Here is a 17011-nt window from a genome sequence, read left to right as displayed (position 1 = left end):
CTTGGCAGTCTGTCGCTTAACCGCCCCCTCTTCCTGCCACAGGGCCTTTGCTCAAGCCATTTCTCCTGGAACACTGGTAGAGGTCTCCATGTGGACCCAGATCAAACCCTCCCTTCCTCAGGGAGCCTTCCCTTTCTCCTCCTTACCTGCTCTCAGGCATTATTGCTCACGGCTGTCTTGCCCTGTGTCTGTGACTGTTTGAATTCTGTCCCCCTTCCCGCTCAGCCTGTTGGCCCCAGGCAGGCGGGGACGAGGTCTGTTTTTGCTCACTGGGCACCGCGGCACATGCAGGCTTGGAGCAGCAGTCCAGCAAACGTTTGTGGAACGAATGGATGAGCGGTACACTCGGTTCACCTGGGAGAGACTAGCTGGGTGGTGGTGGGGGGTGCAGGTCCCCTGTCTCTTGGGCAGCCCTCAGCCCCGCCTGGCCACGGAGCCTAGGTCTGAGGCAGGGGTGAGAGTTGTGGGGGCTGCAGGCTGGGAGGAGATCTGGATGCCCCTGGTTTAGACCCTAGCCGTGGGATCTCCTGCAACCCCCTGCCCCGCCTGTCCCGTAGACTCTGAGTCCTTTTAAGCAGTGCTATGTCCTGTGCATCATTTGTTCCCCAGTGCTGGTTTGTGGAATGAATATTTGCCCACTCCCCAGTGCCTTGTGCAGCATGGCAGGGACTTCTGTCACCTGGAGAGCAGTGGGCCCTCCAACCAGCCCAGTCCTCGCTGCTTCCTTTAGCTTGCTGCCAGGTGCAATCCTACTGGGAGAGGACAGGAAACTGCCTGGCAGAAATGCTGTCCCCTACACTTGACGAAAGGGGGTTAACGGAGGCCCAAAAGCTGCCAACTCTAGTGTCCTGGCTTCCACATCCTCTCTTCTGCTCCTGCCCACTCCCCTGGCCCTAAGGATCCAAGGAGAAGTGGCAGCTCTTTGGGCGAGTGGGGGACAGTGGGTGTGGTCACTCTTTTCCCACTATGTCCCTGGAGATGTGCTCCTTCCTCTGCGTGGTGAGCTGCACACTGGCCGATGCGTTTCTGTTCCCCTCATTAGCCCCTGCTCCTGGTACATGCCTGCCCAACAGGTAAAGGGTAGAGGAGGGACTTGAACCCAGGGCTCTGCGTCCTCCGCTTAAAGAGCATCTACCATCCTGGTCTATCACAGCTGGTGATGGAGGTCTGACTGCTTGGCGTGGAGGTCTGACTGTGCCTGACGCCACACCTTCCCACACCCCACATCCCTTCTCCCCAGCTTGAGTCAACGTCAACGTTCACGGAGCTCCTGCCATGCAGGCCTGTGGGCAGCAGCCGGGGTTCCGGGGATGAGGTTGGCGGGGGCTTTGGAGGGCAGGAAACAGCCTTTCTTTCCTGTTCTCCCTGCCCAGATGAGCCAGATAACCGAGCCGCCATCTCCAGAGCAGAGGGGCTTGGCCAGTGGCCCACTGGTGGGATGAGCTCAGAGGCTCCCACCCTTCCCCGGGGGATGGTGCACGTGGTTCTGGCTGGGAGATGTGGGCTCAGAGCCTGGATTTTATCTGAGGGAGGAACCGGACCACAGACGTGTCCCAGGATGTGGGGGTGGCGGGGGAAGGGAGAGGTGGAAGAGAAAGGAACTTCCCTCGACCCCCCAGGGCCTCCTCAGCAAGCCCACTGCTCCCCTCCCCTAGAGGAGCAAGAGCCCGGAAGCTGGAGACAAAGTGATCTGGTCCCACCTCTGACTACTGGTGTGACCTCTAAGCCTCGGTTCCGTCATCTATAAAATGGGGATCGTACCCTGCAGTTGCTGGAAGGATTACAGGACAACGCGTGCGAAATGCTAAACAGAGGAAATTTATTACCGTCAGATAGATGAGGAAATGGAGGCCCCACAGGGGAGGTGTCCAGTGTGACCTAAAATCAGGGGCTGCCAGCTGGGGACCTGGGAGGGTCTTGGGCGCCAGGTACGAGACAGGCAGGGCCAAGCCAGGAAAATACCACGACTTCATTTGCTACACCGACAGCGGCTCTGAGTGGAGTTGGTGGCTGCCGTGTCTACACGGCTGGTCTCTAGTGGGGATGACAGCACATCCCCAGGGTGGGGGCAGTCTTGGGGCAGGAGTGTGACAATGCCGACCTCGGGGCTGCGGGGCGAGGCGGTGGCCGTGGTGTTTCTGGAGAGGGGTCCGGGGGCGGCTCAGAGGCAGGGAGATCCAGTGTCTAGTGGGCCGGGCAGGCCTGCACTACCTCACGGGGCCGGCGGGCAGTGGCGGCCAGGGCTGCTCCGCGAGCTCCCGCTCCAGCTGCTTGAAGCGCTTCTTGGAGGCCCGCTTGGGCCGCAGCCGGCGCAGGCAGGCCGGGAGGCACTGGTCCAGCACGCTCTGGGGAGGGCAGGGAGGGGGTGGCGGAGCCGCTGGGGCGCCGGGCCCCCTCCCCCTTCCCACCCACTGCCGCAGGAGGGGCGGGCCCCACCTCCAGCATGAAGGCCCCCACCAAGTTGAAGGCGACCAGGCCCAGCAGGAGCAGCTTGAAGTGGGTGTCGGCGATGCTCCTCAGCGCCAGCGGCCCCTGCAGGAGGCCGGGGACCAGGATGAGGCCCACCAGGACAGAGCTCAAGAGCGCCAGGGCCACCAGGAAGGGCACTGGGGGTAGGGGAGTCTGTCAGCCAGGGAGCCGCATGCCCGGGACACATGCACACGTGCCCTCCACCCACGGAGCACCCCCATCTCTCCCATCTGCCTCCCCCCAGCCCCCCACGCTGCAGCACCGTTGGTGTAGAGCGGCTGGCGGAAGGGCGCCCCCTTGGACATGGCTGCAGCCAGGATGAGGTACTGGAAGCTGGACAGAGAGAAGACCACTGTGTTCTCGTAGTTGGGGAGGTTGTCCGGCGCAGGCACTGTCCTGTTCAGGGGTACAAACCTAGGGGTGCAGGGACGGGGGTCAGGGAATGAGCGTGGGTGGACGGGGCAGGGGGCACGGGGCTGGCCAGCTCCCTACTCACCAAGGCTGGGCTACGGTCAGGAAGTAGCCTCCCAGCTGCACACCGGCCACCAGGGTCACCTGCAGCAGCAGGCTGCTGAGCACGGGCATGCTGAGCAGGGCCCCCGGTGGCCGCAACCGCCCCAGTGCCAGCGCCGGCCCCGTGCGACTCATGAGCACTGCCACCGTGGTGGTGATGACCAGGTCGATGGCCAGGAACTGCACGTCACCTAGGTTGGTGTTGATCTGCCGCAAGGGAGGGAGGACAGAGGGGAACTGTGACCCTGGCTCCAGCCCAGCCCCAGGGAGCCTCTTGTCTGACAGGGGAGGCCCCAGCCCTGCCCTTGAGGAGTCTGGTGGGGGAGCTGCCCCCTGCCCTCCAATGCGGCCGGCGGGCAGCACTCTCTCCGCCCCCCCCCGGGAGCCTCCAGCACCACGCCTGGGATGAGACAAGCCCCCGCCTGATGCAGGAGGCACTGTCCTGCGCTCAGGAGTCCCCTCTGCCCCCAGTCTGATGGAGAAGGCATCCATGCGACCCCAGGGGGCCTAAATCTCATGGGGGAGGCTTCCCCACCTGCAGCAAAGCCCTAGCCTGACTTATGGAGCCCCTGGGTTACTGGGGACACATGGTTCCCACCCTCAGGAGGTTCCTAGCTTTAAGGTGGACACAGCGACAGACACGGTGCAAGATTTGCACTGCCCCGCAGTGTTGCCTGCATTCAGTGGGGGTGAGCAGGGTGGGGGGCAGAGCGCGTGGGGCTGGGGAAGTGAGTGGGCCTGTGGGAACGGGCAGGGCAGGGTCTTGGCTCCACCCCACTTCTGCCTGGGCTCTGCCTCAGTCTCCCCTGCAGTTAGGGAGCTCCAGGAGTCAGGGACAAGACACGAGCCCATGACAGCTGCTGCCATTTCTGAGGAACTACCGTGTGTCAGGCTCTGTGCCTGGCACTGTCATCGTCTCATCTGAGCCTTGTCACCCGAATTACACAGTGAGAAAGTGGCAGAGCCGGGCTTTGAGCCCACATCCTCTACTCGAGAGCGCGCTGTGTCCCCTCCTGGGCCCGGCGCGGCTCTGGGCCCGGAGCTGTGCAGATCCTCACCGTGTAGAGGATGAGGACCGAGATGAACTGGGTCAGGCTGTACAGGGCCATGTACTTGAAGACGCTGAATGACGTGTCGAGGGAACAGCGCCCTTCCCTGGGGACAGGGTGTGGGCGTGAGGCACCCAGGCTGGCTGACGGGCCCTGCCAAGCCCCGGTCCCCGGCCCCTGGCCAACCTCACCTGATGACCGTGGGCACACACTCAATGCTGGCCGTGCTCGAGGTGAACGGTGAGACCACCGAGGCCTCGGCCTGGGAGAGCGAGATGCCCACGTCGGCCGCCTTCAGGGCCCCGCAGTCGTTGGCGCCATCCCCACACATGCCCACGCAGTACCTGACGGAGAGGCGTGGGCAGTCGTGGCCACTGGGGTCCAGCCCCTGGGGCCCTAATGCCCACATGGTGCCTGGTGCAGAGCAGGTGCCCCGTGAATGGAGGCAGGATTACTCGTGGCAGGTAGACCCAGGAGAGCCTGCCCGGGTGCTCCGGGAGGGTGATGGCGCTCTGACGCCCGAGGAGGGGGACAGGGCTGCATAGACCTTGCCCACGTCCACGGCTGAGCACTCACTGAAGCTTCTGCAGCTCGCACACCAGCTCTGTCTTCTGCTCAGGGGCCATGCGGGCAAACACGGTGCCCTGGACCAGGACCTGGGGGCACAGGGGCAGGGGAAGGGCTGAGCCACCACCAGAATGTGCCGAGAGGAGGGGGCAGGGAAGGGCAGGCTGGGGCAGCCCTACCTTGGGCAGCAGCTTGGGGAAGTGCTTCACAATGACACCAAAGGTGGGCCCGCTGAGGGCCAGGTGGCTGGATCGGGGATCTGGCTCCATGGTGTAGCCTGCGGCCTGGCCAGGATCCTGGGGGCCCGGGAAACTCAGCTCAGCTCCCCCTGCCCTCCCTGGAGAGCTGGGGCCTGGGTCGGGTGACACAGGGGCGGGGTCACGGGGTGGGGCGCAGCCAGAACTCTGGGCCAGCCTCACCTTCACCCCGTTCACAGCTGTGGAGGACTCCACTGGCAGGAACTCGAGGGAGGCAGGCTGACCCCGCTCCGGGTGGGTGGCGTGGACAATGACCAGACGCTCCCGGGGACCAACCATGCCACAACCCCGGGCCACAGTGACTGCAGTCTGCAGGTTGTCCCCTGGGGAGTGAGGGGCAAGGTTGGGCTCCAGCGCTATCCATGGAAGGCACCCTCACCCCGACCTTTACAGATGGGAGAACTGAGGCTGGATGGACCCATCTGTCAGTGCGGCTGTGTGAGCTGAGGCAGGTTATGAACGTCTCTGGACCTCAGTGTCCCACCTGCAGGTCCAGGCCTCTGAGAGTCTTAGGAGAAACTGGGGGCCTGGGCTAGAGCTTCACGCATGCTTCCCCCTGCTGTGTTTCTGCTGGAAAGCGCACATGTGTGTGTGTGCGTGGCGGGTGGGCGGACCAGACCTCTCAGCTCCTGCGTCTCACCCTGGCTAGAATCTTTCTTTTCTTGTTCCTTGAGACTGTCACAGCCTGAGGCTGACATCATGTCCCCATTTCTCAGAGGTGGAAGCTGGCACCTGGAGCATCCCCCCCAGCAGATGCGCAGCCCTGGAACCCAGGCAGCCTGACACCACTCCTGGGCTCTTGGGAAGCCACTCCACTCCTTGGAGCCTCAGTTTCCTCAGCTGTCCAATGGGGGTGACAATGACCACGTGGGAGGGATATTCTGAAGATGTTCACATGAAATGTTCACAAAGGACCTGGCCTGAAGCAGGGGTCCAAAAAGATGCCCCAGGAAGAGCTGCTGGTCCCTTCTCTCTGCTGTCCCAATCCAGCCCCTGCAAGCCACAGGTACCTGTCACCATGACGGTGCGGATGTGGGTCCTCCGCAGAGCCTGGATAACTGGTGTCGTCTGTGGCTTCAGCAGGTTCCTCATGACCAGCAGCCCCAGGAGGCTCAGCTCCTGCTCCACAGTGTCCCTAGTGGGTAGGCAGACCCAGGTCAGAGGTCACGCAAGGGCCAAGGCCCCTTTCCCAGCTACTAGGCAGAGGCATCGTCCCTGGCCCTGCCTGCCTGAGAGCCTCCCTCTGCCACGCCTGGGCCTGAGGCTCAGTCCTCATTGTGGGCAGGGTGGGGACAGGCCGACCTCGTCAGCTGCTGAGCTGCCTCCGGGCTGGGCGCGATGGGCAGCGGCTTGCTGGCCAGGGCCACGACGCGGTAGCCGGCAGCCGTGTAGCTCTGCAGCGTCTGGGCGAAGTCGGGGGGCACTGCCAGGGAGAGGCTGGTGTCAGGAGGGGGTGGTGCAGGGACAGAGGCCGGGCACCCACCCCATTCTGTCCAGTGCCCGACCAGCGGACCCCGGGGCCTGCCCTTTCACCTGTGTCGGGCTTGCAGAGGCCTGCCACCAGCTCAGGGGAGCCCTTGACACAGGCCTCGGGCTGAGCGGCCCCTGGCCATGCCACCACCACGTCCATGCGCTGCAGGGCCGAGGAGAACGGGAAGCGGCGGAGGACGCTGACAGGCATCGGGGGCTCCTCCTGCAGGGTCGGGGGCAGCTGAGGGGCTGGCTGGGGCACCCACCCCCAGACCCCACACCCCACAGGCACCCCCAGCTCACCGTTCCCTGCAGCTGGGGCTCTCGAAGTGGGGGTCTCATCACTGCCAAGACCTGGGCCCCAAAGGCCGAGTCTGTGGCTGGCTCCTGCAGGACCTGCAGGAGGCAGAGGAGGGTGGTGCCCAGGGCCCTCGGCCCACGGAGAGACTCGGGTTAGACTTACAGAGGTACGGACATTAGGAACGTGGGCTTTGGAGCCGAGTGGACTCAAAGTCAAACTTTGGCTTTGCCACTTATAAGCTGCGGGGTGACCTTGGGTAAATTATCCCCAATCCCTCGCAGCCTTAGTGCCCCTCTTAGGGCTGCTCACTAGGGTCCTGGGAGGAGCGAGTGAGAGCAGGCTCGTGCAGCCATTGTTACAGATGGTGGGCATGACAGAGACCACCCTGGGAAACCCAGAACGAAGACAGGGTGGGCTTTGTTAGGCCCAGCTGCCCAGGGGCAGGGGGCTGATGTGTTTGGCTTCCTCACCCAGCCAGTAGACTCCACCATCTTAAGGTCCATGGGGTCGCCCACTGGGGTGTCTTGGAGCCAGCTGAGGGTGTGGCAGGTGGCCAGTGCTCGGAGCAGGGGCCCCATGGGCAGGCAGTGGGGCTCAGGGACCAGTGGCAGGAACGCCTGCCCCTTCAGGGGCACCACCCCCATCACGTCCAAGCCGTCCTCAGTGAGGGTGCCTGTCTGTGGGGACAGGTGGGTGGGGCAGTGAGTCCCAGGATGAGGTGGGCGTCCACACCCCAGGCCAAGTGGGGCTGTGGGCCCCCAGGAACCCGAGCTGGAGCTGAAGACACCCTTCCGCCTTTCCTTGCCTCTCAACCTTTGCACGAGGGGTTCCCTCTGCCGGGGTCACCCCCAACCCCCACTGGTTTTCTGCCTGGTGTCATTTCCTCCAGGAAGTTTTCTTCCTGAACTCCCAGGGTTAGGGCAGGTGGTCCTTGCTTTGGGCTCCCACCTGTGGCCTCTGCACGTGCCCACCGTGTGTGCCCTGTGGAACCTGGAGGAGGACCTGGCACGCAGCCAGCGCTCAGTGCACCTGCTGCGTGAGAGAACGAACGCCTGCGTTCCCCACCTGCACACCGGCACCCGTCACACGTCCGGCTCCTTGGCTAGCCGGACGGCTGTGGGAATCTGATCACGCCCCGCTCCCTCCCCGCCGGTTTAGAAACTCTCTGTGGCCCCCTTGGAATACTGTCCAGCCTCCAGCCTCCTCCGCCCAGGCTGCTGCCGACCTCTCACCGGGTCCCAGGTACTGTCGGTCTGCTCCCCAGAGAAGCCACCTTTCTGCCCTGTCCCCCCTTGCTGAGGTCACCGAGGGACCTACTCGGGGGCTTTCTGACTGCCGTCTCTCTAAGGAATGCTCCCCACTCCCCACCCACCGTCCTACCCCATCCTTCCTAAAACCCACTGCCCTTGCGACTCTCGTGCGTTCCCTGTTCACTTTCTGCGGGGGACATGCATGTCAGCGTCCGTGAGGATGCTTCTGTGTTGGTCACCGCTGGACCCCAGGGCTGAGAACAGCACTGGGTGCACAGTAGGACCTCAGGGGTTCTTGAACACATGAGTCAGTTTCATCGGCCAGACCATGAGCCTGGGGAGAGGGAGGCTGGGCAGGGGCGGGGGGTTCTCTGGGTGTTTCCGCCCTGGCAGGACCCGGTGTCCAGCGGACCCTCGGTCAGTGCTGCTGAGTGGACAATGCGGGTGTGGGTGGGGGCCTGGCTGAGGGTGCCAACCCCGCCCTGCGGCCCCCACCTTGTCAAAACACACCAGCCGCAGCTTGCCGCCCAGGTTGATGCGCAGGGGGTGGATGCAGAAGATGCCCTGTGTCCGCAGCCGGCTCTGGGCGTAGAGCGTACACACGGTCATGGCGGCCGGCAGGGCAGGCGGCACCACCACAGTCACCAGGTCCAGAGCCCGGATCACAATCTCTTTCAGAGGCACCTGTCAGGAGGCACCATGAATGCCGAGCGCTAGGCTGGGCATGCCGGGGCCCTGCTGGCAGCCCCTGCCCGGCCCCCGAGGCTCACCCGGTTGCGGTAGAGGATGAAGATGCTGTAGACAGTGCCGAGGAGAGCTAGGGAGACAGCGAGGGACTGAGTGGGATTTGGGACCTGGGCCAGGGACACCGGGAAAGTACGGTGCTGGGACCACTTACCCAGGACAGAGAGCGCAGCCACGAACTTCATGCTGTGCTTATAGAACTTGAAGTTGATGGGCCGGGGATGCAAGATGGAGCTCACCAGGCCCCCCTTAGCCGTGCAGAAGCCTGGGGGGAAGCTGGGGTTAGGGCAGGTCTCCCCACCACTAGCCCACTCTATCCGCACCTCTGGGGTTGTAGGACATGATGCCCAGGGGGTAGCCGTCACCTAGTTTGGGGTCACAAATATGGCCCACAAGTCTTGCCCAGGTCTCATAGGGTTTTTAAGAATGGAATTAGTGGACAACATTTAAAAATGGGGTGGTTTCGCTCAAAATCCAGATACAGGCTGGATGCTTTTCTGCTTGCCACATCCCTGCCCCCTCCAGCGTTTGAGCCCTGCTGGTTCCTAGAGACATCGCGATGCTTGGCCCCAGCTGGTGGGGGGACTTGCCTGAGGTCCCACAGCAGGGCCCTGGCAGAGGTGGGTGTGGGGTCCAGGCTCTGGGCTCCGGGTCCCACCCTGCCCTGCATCACCCCTCCCGTAGGCACCGAGCCCAGCTTCCCTCCCAGCCTCCCGACTCATACCTGTCCGGGTTACCACCGCCAGGACATGGGGTCCCATGTAGGCCCGGGCCTGCATGATGAGCGTCCCGCAGAAGAGCGTGTGCCGCCGGTGCGTCTCTGGGCAGTAGGGCCCTGGCCCCCTTGGCAGGGCCGTCTTCAGCACTGGGACGCTCTCCCCTGGGGAGGACATGGTGTGAGGCCCACGAGAGGCCCCCCATGCCGTTCCCTCCCACCAACAAAACCAGGAGTTATGTGTAGAATTGTTCCATAAGGCTGAGGTCTCATTTAATTCTGCAACCAGGTGTGAACAAGAAATCACAGCCCCACTTTACAGAGAGGGATCTTGAGGCTGAGAGGGCTGAAGACATAAAGGCAAAGGCACAGCAAGACGCCCCGGGAGGGGAGTAGCGGCCAATTACCAGGAACCATCTCCGGGCCGTCAGAAGGAGCACGTGTGGGCACGTGTGTAGTGGGCAGGGCTGGGGGGAAGTCTTTCTCCTTCTGTTGGAATCATTTGATAACAAGCACATATTGCTTTTATAATTCAAACCGATACAGATACTTCCAGGAGGGTGAGGGGTAGAACCTACAGAAAGCCCTGGGCAGGCTGCCTGGCAGAGCAGCAATCCCTTACCGAATGCCGGGAGGATGAGACTACTGAGCACCTACTGTGTGCCGATTCCTGGGAGGGACTCGGGACAATCCAGGCACACACTCTGCCCTCCAACAGGTGGGCAGATGCGGCAAGTGTGGACAGAGTTTGTGGAGGGCTAGGCTCAGGGCATGCGCCGGTGAATCATACTGATCATCATCATCATTATTATACAAACAGAATTCCAGCCAGTAAACCTTCCCTGGAAAAAAACTACTATCTTGTAGTTTCTAGTAAACTCTATCCAGTATCAACCACGAAGATCTAACACATCCCAGAGAAAGAAATATTTGCACATGGTGAGGGATGAGACAAGGCTGCTCCTGGTGGCGTCACCTGCAATGGCTGGACAATCACAATGTAAATGCTCACTGCTAGTGGACCAGGTGGGTCAGTTATGACACACCCACGATGTGGCCTCTTACACAGCCGGAGGGGGGGCGGGGCGGGAGGGGGTGGAGTCACATGCGCAGGGAACACGGCCCAGGACAGAAAGCCAAGTACGGAACATACATGCAGCACGATCCCATGTACACAGGTGAGGTGTATCTGCACCTGTGCACACACCCTATATCTACGCAGACAAAGGCCTGGAAGGACACCTCAAGCCCTTCACAGTGGCTGCCTTGGGGAGGGCAGGACGGGGATCGTGGGGGGATGAACGGTGACTCCCAGTTTGTGCTGCACGTTTTACGTCCTCCGCCATCCTCATGACCCGAAGGCAGACATTCACGTAGAAATAGTTCACGCGCACTGGGTGCTTACCCCGCACCACTCGCGCTCCTAAGCACTTCGCACACAACCCTGTCCAGGAGTGACAGCCCCATTTTACAGAAGAGGAAACTGAGGCACAGTGAGGTTAAGCAACACAGCCCAATGGTACGGGATTAGCAAGTGTGGAGGCTAGAATGTTACTTGAGAGAAAAACGAAAAGAAAAGTAAAACCCAAACTTCTGATGTGGGGGGCCGGGGGCTGACCTGTCAGGGAGCTCTCGTTGACCACGCACTCGCCAGCCACCAGGGTGGCGTCGCAGGGCATCAGCCCGCCCTCCTGGGGCAGCACCAGGCAGTCGCCGGGCACCAGCTCGCTGGAGTCGACCCACTGTGCCTCTGAGGGCAGGGAGAGTCAGCAGGCTGAGCCCGCCACCGCCACCGCCCCCCACCCCCGTCCCCCTCCACCGTCCTGGGCCCTGCTCCTTACCTCCCCCGGGCCGGCACACGCGCACCCGCACCGACAGCTTGACCATGTCCCTCAGAGTCTGGCTTTGCTGTGGGCAGGGGACAAGAGGGGAGTGGGGAGGGGGCCCCTCAGGGACCTCCCTGCCCGCCCTGCCTGTCTCGCACCACTCACCTTTCTAGTTTTGTAGAGCGACAGGCAGATGGAGACAGCGGAGATGAGGAAGATGCAGAGGGCGTACCAGTAGTAGCGGTCGGCCAGCCACAGCGCGATGCTGAAGGCCTGGAACCCGTAGTAGGGGTTCAGCGCCTGGGGAGGGAGAGCGTCAGCACCTGTGTCCCCGGGGCACCCAGACACGGAGCAGGGGCCCAGTGGCTGCCAAAGGACTGAAGGCAGGCCTCTCTCCTGGCCGATCCTGTCCCCTCAACCAGACGTCCCCGGAGCCTCTCTGCTCTAAAGAGGACAAGCCAGGACCCCACTAAGCACTTCAAGTGTCATACAATGCTGATGACAATTCCACAAGGCAGTGCCGCCATCTCCTCCATTCTACAGATGAGGACACTGAGGCACAGAAGGATTAAGTCACTGGCCTAAAGCGACATAGTTACTAAGTGGGAGACGGGGGTTTGTATTAGGCCAGACTCCAAGACTCTTCCGTGGTGTCTGTCCCCAGCTGAGAGGGCTGAGATGGTAACACGTTACTCTAGATGTGTCCGGGTCACTGGCTTCCCTTTGTCCCTGTGTGACCTTGGCCACGTCACGCCCCCCCTTCTGAAGCCTGGTTTCCTCATGTGCGGACAGTGTCGTCCCAGCCCTTCCTCACGGGGCTGTTGGGAGAATGACAGTGGAAAACGCACGGGAAGGCCCCAGGCTCCAGGGCATGTCTCCGGGCACCTGGCAGGTGCTCAGCTATGTGGATTCACTCCTGGCTCTCGCCCCTACAGGCCGCGCCCCAATCCCTGGCCCAGGCCTTGAGCGGAACCTCCAATTCCAGCCTGGCTAGCTGGGCTGACCAGAGCAGGGTCTGGGCTGACTCCACTATGGAGAAGGGGACAGCTGTCTGGTCTGCTATTGCACAGTGGCCCAGAAGAGGCAAGCTGTGGGCCACGCTCACACAGCAAGCCAGGCTGGAGCTGGGCCAAGACCAGGGACAGCCCTACCTCGTCCACCAGCAGCTGCGGGTAGGACTTGACCGGTACGCTGATCACGTTGGGGCCGTAGATGGCCTTCCTGCAAGAGGGTGAGGCCGAGCCGTCAGAGGGAGGGGCTGTCGGCGCACCCTCCCAGGGTGATAGAGCTCCCCATTTTACAGCTGAGGAAACTGAGGCCCAGAGAAGGTGGGGGACTAGAAGGCAGCCGCACGGGGGGCAGGGAAGTTTGGGGTCTCTAGTCTCAGGGCACCCCGGCCCAGCGCAGCACCCACCTCAAAGTTTGCTCCTGGAGGCTGAGGCCGGAGTGGGATTGGTGGACGTCGTCACAGGTGCGGCCGTGGTCCAGCAGGCTGGCGGGGGTGGGGACACTTGTGTGGGCCACAGGGCCTGAGCTCTGCATCCCCCAGCCTGTGCAGGCAGGGCCTCAGGGCGCCAGGCCCCTTCTGACCCACTCTGCCACACCACACTCTGTCCCTCATGAACTCGGCTCAGCTTTCTCCTTTGTTCCTCTGACTGGAACCCAAACATCTCACCGAGGAAGGAGAACAATGGGAGGTGATACTAATATTAACATTGGCAAGAGCAGATGTTATTTAGTGACAAGAGCATTATTTACACTGACGATACCTTGGGCAAGTCACTTGCCCTCTTTGTGCCTCAGTTTTCTCATCTGCAAAAGGGGGCAGTAACCTTAGGGCTATGGGTGGATTAAACGAGGTGAGCCATGCAGAGTGCTATGGACAGTGCTTGGCACTTGCTAAGTGACCAACATGCCAGCGACTCTCGCTACTATCCGTGTTATGTGGCAGAGGCTATTGGTGCCAACCCTATTGCCCCTTGGCCTCACCTCTGCATGACACGGCAGCTTCCTGCGGACACCTGTCTTTACTTGAGGACTTCTCCTGGCTGCATGAGCTGCTCGACCCAAGAGCCCAGAAAGCCGGAAGTGCAGAAGAGTTCATGTCCCAGGGAGCAGCCCACAACCCGTGATGGTAGGAGTGGACAGGTAAGTGTCCCCAGCTCCCTCGCGCCGTGGGTGAGCTCACCCCGAGGTGTGTACTTGTTATACTGGCCTCAGGAGACCCCCAGGGCGACTGAGCTCCAGGCGTCCACGCTGGCATCCAGCACGACAACACTCTCCTTTGGCTTCCTTCCCTCCCTTGTCCCACTTCCCTGGTGCCGCAAACAACCTCCCTGTACTGGAATCCTCGTCCTGGGGTCTGCCTCTGGGGGACTTGGACTAAGGTGTGTCGTGAGCTCACATTTATTAAGCATTTAGTAGGTGGCAGAGCGGGACTAAACCCCAAGCAGATTGCCTGAGTCCAAGCCTATGGTCTGATTCACAGCAGTGTCACCACCCGGGACAGAGGCTGTGCCAAGCTTTACAAAAGTTCTTATATATTTCACCTTCGAGGTAACCCTAGGAGCTGGGGGTTATCCCCAACCCCGTTCTAGACACAGACCTCAGGCCTGGACCGGCTCAGTAACCTGCCCAAGGTTGCAGGGGGCACACGTGGCAGAGCCGAGAGGGGAGCTCAGGCCAAGCCAGGCCACTTCATGCCACCACCTGTGCCCACACCAGCCCACTCTGGGCAGTGACGTCGCCTGCGCCGGCCCTGGCTCCTACCTGACTTGGTGGAAGGCTTGCTGGGTCTCGATCCAGATGTAGCGCTGGCCCTGGAGGAGGTAATACCGCAGCACCTGCTTCTGGGCGAGGGAGAGAAGAGGCTGGGTTGGAGGCTGGCCGGGGGCAGTGTGCGTGCGTCGGGAGTGGGCGAAGGGGGCAGGCACCAGCGTGACAGGAAAGAGGAGGGGAGAGGCTGGAAGGCACAAAGGCGGTCGGCATTATCCCGGATGTTTGGGACAACAGAACCCAAAGGTGCTTGGACAGCGGGGAGTCCAACCTTCCCGCTGCACAGGGCCCGGGACTAGGCCCAGAGAGGGCAAGGACTGGTCCAGAACCTAGCTGTCCACTCACTGCCTCCTCCTGCCTGTGCAGCTGGGTGGTGTCCTTCCAGGTACCCTCTGGTACTGCTCCCACAGCCACCTGGCGCCGGCCATCCTTCGCCTGGGCCTGTTGGGGCAGCTCCGGGCTGGGGAGGGGTGTGGGGGTTACTCTGGGGCTCTGGGAGCTGCCCCAGCACCTCCCTGGCCCCACAGAGCCACCCTCTTTCCCTGGGACGGGAGGCACCAGCGGCAGCCTTTGTGGGGGGGGGGCAGGGGCTTCTGGGAGGGCGAAGGGGCCGCCTCACCTGCCCTCGCCCACAGCCTCGGTCTGCACCTGGACGGTGAAGAGCTGCCACGAACTATCCTAGAACACAGAGGACTGGGCTCAGTCCTGGAAGAGACCCTGCCCCTCCCAGGCCCTGTCCCATGGCCAGGTGGCCTCTGCTGGAGAAGGCAGAAATCGGGGCTATTAGGTGAGCCCCCCAACTGCTGCCCACTGCTGGGACAGGAAACCTGTGGTCCAGAGAGGAGAATCACATGCCTAATGTCCCGTGGAAGTCAGTGGCTGGGTTGGGCTAGGACCCCCAGCATCGTCCACCCCCCGTCGCCCTTCCCGGGCCCCTGGCCTGGCCTGGCCCTCACCTCTTTGTCTCTTATTTCGATGACGAGTGTTTCGGCGCGGGCCAGGTTGCATGGCCGCAGCCGCAGCCGCACCCCCCATGCCGGCTTCCATCGGAAAAGCAGCAAAGGGATCCCAGCCATCATCCAGACCACGACGTGATAGCCGATGACCCTCCATGGACTGCCACAGTAGCCGCTGAGCCTCTGGGAACGCAGGCGAGAGAGGGCCCGGGGGGGAGGGAGTCAGGGTGTCTGGGTGGGCCTGGGTATCACCCCAGCTGGAGTCTCCCCGCCCCCACTGTCCACGTACCACGGATGAAACTGAGGAGCTGAGGGGATCTATTGATGTCCCTATCGTCAGGGTCCCGTAGCCGGCCGGCGTGCTGTCCACGAGAGGGCTGCTGTCTGTGGACAGAAGAGAGGACGGTCACTTGGGGGAAGGCTCCTCTTCTTGCTCCTTTAAATGCAAAAGGCATCTGGCCTGCTAAATCCTCAGGCCTTCGCGGGCCTGCTACCTGGCTGTTCTGTTGGTTCTTCCTCATGGTGCCTAGTTTCCTTGTGCTATCTCTGACCGAGTGTGGCTGGTGCTCACAGCTTCCGTGGAGCTCTGTCCCACTTTTCCATTCCCTGTCCAGCCCCGACCCCGAGGGCAGGGGTCAGGCTGCTTGTCCTCATTCAATTCCTGTGCCCTGCACAGGCCTGGCAGTGAGGACACACTGAGTTGTTGAGCCCAAACGGACAAAATATCAGGCCTGCGAGGGGGCTGTCTTTACAGGTGGGTAAACTGAGGCTCAGAGAATGGTACCAGGTGGCTCTATTGCAGACACTCTATTTTCTCCTCCCTCCCCTGCTGTAGAGCCGTGATCTCAGCAGGGCAGGCAGACGGTGGGTGCTCTGGGCTCCCACAGCGGGTGGGGCTCACTGCTCCCACCCCTGGACAGCCTGTCAGCATCTGTCTGTGGTTCCGGACCACGTGGAGCACCTGTTAGACCTGCAGATGCCTGGGCCCCTCCCTAGACCTGCACCATCGATTCCTCGGGCGGGGCAGTGCTGGGAGAGTTGGGCAGGTGTGGGGCAGGCTGCTGATTTTCTGGGCTCCCTCTTCCACCCCCAAAACTGAGCCCTTCTAAAAGTGTCCGCCCAACGAGCCCAGAGTGTCCCAGGCAGCTGCTGCTGTCACAACATCCCCAGCCTCTCAGCGGCGCCATCCCCAAACACAGGGCTCGCCACGTGCACAGCCCTGCTCCCAGCCCTTTTATTTAATAACAACCTTGCCAGGTAACCTCAGTTATTATCCCCTTTTATAGAAGGGACTGAGGCTCAGAGAGGTTGAATAACTTGCCCAACATCACGCGCCAAGTATACAATAGCTGCAAGATGCAAGCTGACTCCAGGCTGGTTTTTTCTTTGTTTGTTTTTAAAATTAAACAAGGGGTTTATTTGTTTTGTGCAGAAAGCAGTCTGGGTATTGGTAACAGGGCTGGGGTAATAGCTGTGATGCCACCCGGGCCCAGGCTCCTCCGTTCTTTCTGCTCTATTCTCCTTGACAGTGACCGCTGCCCCGGGCCTCGTGCGGGAACAAGAAGGAAGCGAGGCAGCGGCGTGGCACGTTTCACTTCACTTCTCATTGCCAGAACAGGGCCGCACGGCCACCTCCAGCTGCACCAAGTGACGGGCATGGCTCGTTTTTAGCTCCCGAGCCTGTACAGCAGAGGCAGCAGGCAGGAACGGAACGCGCTGGGTTTCGAGTCAGGCAACGTATGGTATCAACCCTTGGGCAACTCACACCCTCTTCCCATGGGCTGAGTTTTTGGGGGCAAAATAAATATCATTCTTCTCGGGCTGATCCTGAGCCAACTGAGCAACACCAGGCTAAGGCAAAAGATGATTAAGGCACATTTCCCTTATTACAAATAAAGTGGACCCTGCAGTACACGGTTATATTTGCTTGCAATTAACTGGCCCAAAACAGAAGCTCAGAATTAGAGACTGAACGCACCCAGTGCTGGTTCAGGCTGGGTGTTAATCACTCTTGAACCACCTGGGAACACCAGAAGGCCATGTGTCCCCATCAGACCAGGCACAGTCTGCCCTGTCTTACCCCAGCCCCCCCACCCCTCCGGTCCCTTCACGCAACGAC

The 17011-nt window shown here is 61.6% G+C and overlaps 1 protein-coding gene across 1 annotated transcript in view; it reads right to left on the bottom strand.

Moving 5' to 3' along the window:
- Nucleotides 1–1949: 1949 nt before the first annotated feature.
- ATP13A2 (ATPase type 13A2) overlaps nt 1950–17011 on the bottom strand; it is a 28698-nt gene continuing 13636 nt past the window's right edge. The window contains exons 2-29 of the mRNA XM_012662576.1: nt 15182–15276; nt 14893–15075; nt 14556–14614; nt 14282–14396; nt 13931–14010; nt 12576–12653; nt 12313–12382; nt 11327–11461; nt 11177–11243; nt 10954–11085; nt 9345–9500; nt 8775–8885; nt 8647–8693; nt 8372–8560; nt 7097–7303; nt 6629–6721; nt 6389–6548; nt 6158–6278; nt 5866–5990; nt 5018–5178; nt 4778–4894; nt 4608–4687; nt 4223–4375; nt 4041–4137; nt 2966–3189; nt 2732–2883; nt 2437–2606; nt 1950–2345 (exon numbers count right to left, since the gene is read on the bottom strand). Coding sequence (XP_012518030.1) covers nt 2208–2345; nt 2437–2606; nt 2732–2883; nt 2966–3189; nt 4041–4137; nt 4223–4375; nt 4608–4687; nt 4778–4894; nt 5018–5178; nt 5866–5990; nt 6158–6278; nt 6389–6548; nt 6629–6721; nt 7097–7303; nt 8372–8560; nt 8647–8693; nt 8775–8885; nt 9345–9500; nt 10954–11085; nt 11177–11243; nt 11327–11461; nt 12313–12382; nt 12576–12653; nt 13931–14010; nt 14282–14396; nt 14556–14614; nt 14893–15075; nt 15182–15276 — 3515 coding nt within the window. The 3' untranslated portion in view covers nt 1950–2207. The remainder of the gene's footprint in view (nt 2346–2436; nt 2607–2731; nt 2884–2965; nt 3190–4040; nt 4138–4222; nt 4376–4607; nt 4688–4777; nt 4895–5017; nt 5179–5865; nt 5991–6157; nt 6279–6388; nt 6549–6628; nt 6722–7096; nt 7304–8371; nt 8561–8646; nt 8694–8774; nt 8886–9344; nt 9501–10953; nt 11086–11176; nt 11244–11326; nt 11462–12312; nt 12383–12575; nt 12654–13930; nt 14011–14281; nt 14397–14555; nt 14615–14892; nt 15076–15181; nt 15277–17011) is intronic.

Source organism: Propithecus coquereli, unplaced genomic scaffold (assembly GCF_000956105.1).
Source record: "Propithecus coquereli isolate 6110/MARCELLA unplaced genomic scaffold, Pcoq_1.0 Scaffold77, whole genome shotgun sequence".
NCBI lineage: Eukaryota > Metazoa > Chordata > Mammalia > Primates > Indriidae > Propithecus > Propithecus coquereli.
The sequence above is the reverse complement of the archived record's forward strand: the minus strand, read 5'-3'. Positions and strand labels throughout refer to the sequence as shown.